The sequence below is a fragment of the Tribolium madens genome, unplaced genomic scaffold (assembly GCF_015345945.1).
Source record: "Tribolium madens isolate multiple individuals breed KSU strain unplaced genomic scaffold, Tmad_KSU_1.1 Scaffold_19;HRSCAF=116;Tcas5.2_LG9, whole genome shotgun sequence".
NCBI lineage: Eukaryota > Metazoa > Arthropoda > Insecta > Coleoptera > Tenebrionidae > Tribolium > Tribolium madens.
This window is the reverse complement of record NW_025400983.1, coordinates 1,149,898-1,155,467: the sequence shown is the minus strand read 5'-3', so window position 1 is coordinate 1,155,467 and position 5,570 is coordinate 1,149,898. Positions and strand designations below refer to the sequence as shown.

The 5,570-nt window shown below is 32.7% G+C and overlaps 2 protein-coding genes across 4 annotated transcripts in view; one reads left to right on the top strand and one right to left on the bottom strand.

Annotated features, from left to right (window-relative positions):
• LOC123013759 (juvenile hormone esterase-like) overlaps positions 1–5,570 on the bottom strand; it is a 162,898-nt gene that overhangs the window by 125,146 nt on the left and 32,182 nt on the right. The gene's annotated exons all lie outside the window — the stretch shown is intronic.
• Positions 1,158–5,570, top strand: part of LOC123013770 — a 10,632-nt gene continuing 6,219 nt past the window's right edge. Inside the window, exons 1-4 of one of the 2 annotated variants that reach the window (XM_044412544.1) lie at positions 1,158–1,327; positions 3,725–3,838; positions 4,432–4,589; positions 4,641–4,848. In XM_044412544.1, the coding sequence (XP_044268479.1) occupies positions 3,830–3,838; positions 4,432–4,589; positions 4,641–4,848 (375 nt within the window). In that variant the 5' untranslated portion in view covers positions 1,158–1,327; positions 3,725–3,829. Of the gene's footprint in view, positions 1,328–3,278; positions 3,839–4,431; positions 4,590–4,640; positions 4,849–5,570 lie in introns of those variants that run through there. The other variant, XM_044412554.1, reaches the window with a different exon arrangement.

The window sequence follows — 5,570 nt, the reverse complement described above, 5'->3', positions numbered from 1 at the left end:
GGCAATACATAGTTATTATATCATAACAAATTAGATCCCTTTTTTTAGACAGAATTCTTCGCAAGTATTTTTTTAAGTATTTAAAAATCAAAGCTGCGCAAATATTTTACAGTCATTGCTTAATGTAAAAAAAGACTGTAAAATTTTTAGGTTTTTATTGCAAATTACAAAAATCCCTAGAATATTAAAAGATATTGAAAAAAATCCCTTTTTCCCTTTTTGTCAAAAAAATCCCTAGAACTAGGGAAAAATTCCCTAATCTGGCATCACTGGTCACAGTTTTTAAGTTGCCTGAAACCCCCAACGCCCAAATTCAATTTAACAACTAATAATTATGATAATTAAAGCCGTGTTGTGACGCCACTGCAAAGCGTCGCGGCGCTGTTTCCCTCACTCCTTCACCAAGGCTTGTTGTTGGCTCGACTTGGGGATTTTCTTTATCAAATTCTTTAAGTTGTGGGCACGACCCTAACGCGCGAAATTCAAATTTTTCTTAAATTCAATTATGTTTACTTGTTTACTTGCACCCAATTTAATTATGGTAATTACAATCGTGTTTTGACGCTGACATAGACGCCATACAGGGCGTCGCGGTGCTTTCAGTCACTCCTCCCTAATGACGTCGGTAGATAACAAAAATTTTGGACCAAAATTACTAAAACAACAAAAATGCAATTAATTAACACCAATTTTAGACACTTTAATTAAATAAATACAGTTTTTTTCGGGGCATTTGGTGTATGTTGGGGGAATTTCATCTGTCAAATTTTTTAAGTTGCAAAATTCATCAATTCTTCAAATTCAAATCTCAAATTTAATAATTTGGTTTAATTACACTAAATTTAACTAACGATAATTAAAATAGTGCTTACACCACCACCAAAGCTTTGTTAAATGACAAAAATTTTGACTTAAAACTACTAAAACAACAAAAATACAGTTAATTAATCCCAATTTCGTTTACTAGTAATGTTGGCTTGACTTGGGGATTTTGTCTGTCAAATGTTTTAAGTTTGCGGGAACGCCCCTAACGCGCCAAATTCAAACCTTAAATTAAATAAATTCGGTAAAATTTTTACTTGTGGTTGTTTACTGCGCACCAATTGCATCCAATTTAATTATGGTAATTAAAGTCTTGTTTTGACGCTGCGATAGACGCCACTGCGGAGCGTCGCGACGCGGCGCTGTTTCAGTCACCCCTCCACAATGGCGTCGCTGAAACGACTCAGTTTCAGTTGAGTGAGGAAATTTCACGTTTGGTGTGAATTTGTGAGTTTTTGGGGGGCGAAAAAGTGCGAAAATTTGCCGAATTTCAGCCAAAATCAAGGTGAGTGTGTGAGGATTTTTTTTCAGGGGTAAAAAGCGCCAAATTTGTTTTTTTTTGTTATATTGGCGCATTGTTTGTTTTTTTTTTTGGCTTTTCCACCGCGAAAAGTGGGGTTTAAGGGTGGAAAATTGCGTTTTGATTAAGTGGAAAGTAGGTTAAGGTTTTGGTGGGAAAAAATCGATTGTGTTTTGGGTCACCCAAAAAAGGACTAAATGACACGATTTAATTGATTGTTTTGCGCAAAACTGGAAAAAATCTATTACATAATTCCGCATACTGCAAATATTTAAGGTGATGAATCGTAAAATTGCAAATTCAGTGTTAACAGAAAATGTAATCAATTAGTTTGTTTTAGTCTTTTTTTACTGTTATTTTTAGTTTTTGAAGCTTTTTTAACGTATGTATGTCGTTGCAACACATTTTTTTTTATATACTTTAGTGTTAATATTCTTAACTCTTACGTTTGCGTCCTTACGCTCTAACATTCAATACGAAACACTTTTTTTCAAGCTTACGTTTACATTTTTCTAATTGCGTTCTTAGGTCTACGTTGCGCAGCTATTTAGGTGTTAACATCCTTATGTTACGTCCTTACGCTTTAAAGTTTGCGTTTTACTTTTATTTACCTACTCTTATAATGCTCAGATTATTTTGTTTCTGGATTCTTTTACACTTACGTTTTTATGTTTGCGTTCGTACGTCCTAAAGTTTACGTTTGTGTCATTAGATTGTTTAATTAATTAATTACGTTTTTACGTTTACTTTTTAACGGTTGCATTATTACGGCACGAAATTTTTACGATTCTTAAATATTTACGTTTTTAAGATCTTAACGGCTACGTTAGCGTTCTTACGCAATAAAATTTGTGTTTCAGATTTTTTTATTCTTACGCCCATACGTTGCGTTCTTACGCTCAAAGCTTGCGTTTTGTCTCTAAGTTTTTACGTACTACAACTACATTCATTTGATGCAAAATTTTACTTTTTTTACGTTTACATTTTACATTCTTACGGCTTAAAGTTTGCGTTTTACTGTTTTTTTTTTTCCAATTTTAGTTTTATATTTCTCAGGTTATTTTAATTTTTGTAGCATTTAAATATTCCCAAATCCTTACGTTTTTACGTCACACATTTTCGCATAGTCAAACAAAAACTCACTTATTTTAACTTATTTTTGGGTGTTTTTGTTGCGTTTCTACGTTCTTACAACACTTTAAATAATTTTTAGGTTTTGCGTTCTTACGTTTTAATAATTCTACGTGCTTACGATACGCAAGAATTCTACGGTTTTACGTTTACGGTCTCTGACTCACTATTTTTACATATTTTATACTAACATTCTTTTACGTTTGCTTCCTTACGTTCTAAAATTCAAGAAAAAAACATATTTTTACACGTTTACGTTACGTTTCTGTGTTTGCGTTCTACGGTTTTATATTTACAAATTCCAAATATTTACGTTAACGTTCTTACGGCTTAAAGCTTGCGTTTTACTATCAATTTTTTCTTTAATTTGATTTTATATTACATTACATTCGTGGAGTCTTAAATACTTAAATAAATTTGCGTTCTTACGTCTTCTTTGTGCCTTTAGAATATTTTATTTATTTTTACGTTTTTGCGTCTTTAATTTTCTAGATATTTCCATATACTTAATGGTTGCGTCTTTACTGTACTTAAGTTTACGTTCTTAACTTCTATGTTAACGTTCTTATGCATTAAAGTTTACGTTTTATTTTTATAAAACTCAGACTTTATTTATTTTACGTTAAATTAGTGGATTTTTTAAAATGACCGTACGCAAACTTTAGGACGTAAGAACGTAACTCTTAAGTTTGCGTTCTTACGTTCTAAATTTTGCGTAATTTTTGTCTAACTTTTATTCTTAAGTTCCTACATTCTTACAACACACAATTTTTATGATCTTACGTTTACGTTTTAACTTTAACATTCTTACGTCTTAAGTTTTCCGTTTTCGTTACATTCTTACGACGCACATTTTCGTACACAAATATTTAAATTGACGTTGTCGTAAGGTTGAAATTAGTTGTCTATTTTTAGCGAAATAATGAGTCGTTAAACAAAGCGAGACTTAAAATTGACGTTTTATTACTTTCATGTCCAATTTATTTTCCATTAATTTTTTGRAATACATAATAACAAAACACAAAAAATCTCATTGTTCGAACTCGAAGATGGCTTTTTTTCGAAAAWCCCCCTAATTATRCTTGTTGTCCTGGCGTCCTCCCGATTTTCACGGCCACTGTGTTATTTTCTTTGGAGAGAATAGCGGCGCCAAGCGTCGTGGCGCCGGTCGTCGCTCTCTTTGTCTCACTATGATTGCACTAAAACGCTCGAATTTCCGAATATTTGAGCAAAAATTTCATTCTGTTTCAGATAATTGTCTTCCATTCCTGCTGGGGGACAACACTGGAGAAAAAGTGCAATGCGACACTTATATTATCTTGTGCGTCTGGCAACTTTACTATTCTCCCAGTACTTATGACTACTGTAAGTCCAAATCGATAAAAAAAACGAAAAAAAACTTTTTTTTAATAAAAAAAAATATGTGACCTTGAAAAGTTGTCACGTGATCTATCTCTGACATTGTGTGACCTTGAGCTACTGTAAGTCCAAATCGATAAAAAAAACGAAAAAAAACTTTTTTTTAATAAAAAAAAATATGTGACCTTGAAAAGTTGTCACGTGATCTATCTCTGACATTGTGTGACCTTGAGCTACTGTAAGTCTAAATCGATAAAAAACGAAATATTTTTATTAAAAAAGTGACCTTGAAAAGTTATCACGTGATCTATCTCTGACATTGTGTGACCTTGAACTACTGTAAGTTCAAATCGATAAAAAACGAAATTTTTTTTTATTAAATAAAAAAAATGTGACCTTGAAAAGTTGTCACGTGATCTACCTCTGACACTGTGTGACATTGAGCTACTGTAAGTTCAAATCGATAAAAAACGAAAAAAATTTTTTTATTAAATAAAAAAAAATGTGTCCTTGAAAAGTTGTCACGTGATCTATCTCTGACATTGTGTGACCTTGAGCTTATTTTGCCCCATTTAACACAAAATGTGTGATTTTTTCAGCAACTTCTAGGTAAAAACTGCGATGGAGGCCACTACACGTGTTCCCCACCGAAAGATTGCTGTAAACAAGGTTGTTGCTTCCTGCTGACTCCTGCAGTGCATCGTCCTCCTGCTATTCCTCCTGCGAATTTTTTCAATCCTTTGTTTTTGGGTCATTGGTAAAGGAAATGGGAATTTTGTGAATTTGTGATGAGGATTGTTGGTTTTAGGTATTTTTGGGTCGCTGTGACGGCGACTGTTGCAGGAATTTTGTGTGCTTGTTCGTTGTGGCGGCGACACAGTCATGGGAGCTTCTGTTGCAGGGATTCAGGAAGGGATGAAAGGGCTTCAGAGCCGGATTCGAATGGGTCCTGCTATGCGCCGCCTCAGTATTCGAGGTGTAACAGTTTCCATCAGCCGCCACCGCCTTATTCAGAGGTACATATTCGACTTTTTCAGCATTTTTTCAGTTCTATTTTTATGTTTTTTGTGTTACGTTTCTAAATTTTTACGTTTACATTTTTACGGTTACGGTTACGGTCCTTACGCTGTAAAGTTTGCGTTATGTTTTTTTTTTTAATAAAAATTCTTAATTCTTGGATTTTTGTTTTTCACAAACAATAATAATTCTACAAACTTTTGTTTACATTTTGACGGTTGCGTTCTTACGTTTTTACGTTTACGATTACTAGACTAACATTCTTATGTTATTATCTCTTACGCTTAATTTCTTACGTCTTAAGGTTACGTTTTATTTAACATTTTTTTAGTTTTATTTTCATATTTCGATATTTTTACATTTACATTCTTACGGTTGCGTACTTTAATGTTTGCGTCCTTACGTTCTAAAGTTTGCGTTCTATTTCGTTTTTTTTTATGAAAATTCTCAATTCTTGGATTTTTTTCACAAAAATAATAATTTAACAAACTTTTGTTTACATTTTAACGGTTGCGTTCTTACGTTTTTTACGTTTACCATTACTAGACACTAACGTGTTAACATTCTTATATTATTATCTCTAGCGCATAAATTCTTACGTCTTAATGTTGCGTTTTGTTCAGCATTTTTTTCAGTTTTATTTTGTTACATTTCTAAATTTTTACGTTTACATTTTTACGGTTACGGTTACGGTCTTACGCTCTAAAGTTTGTATTATGTT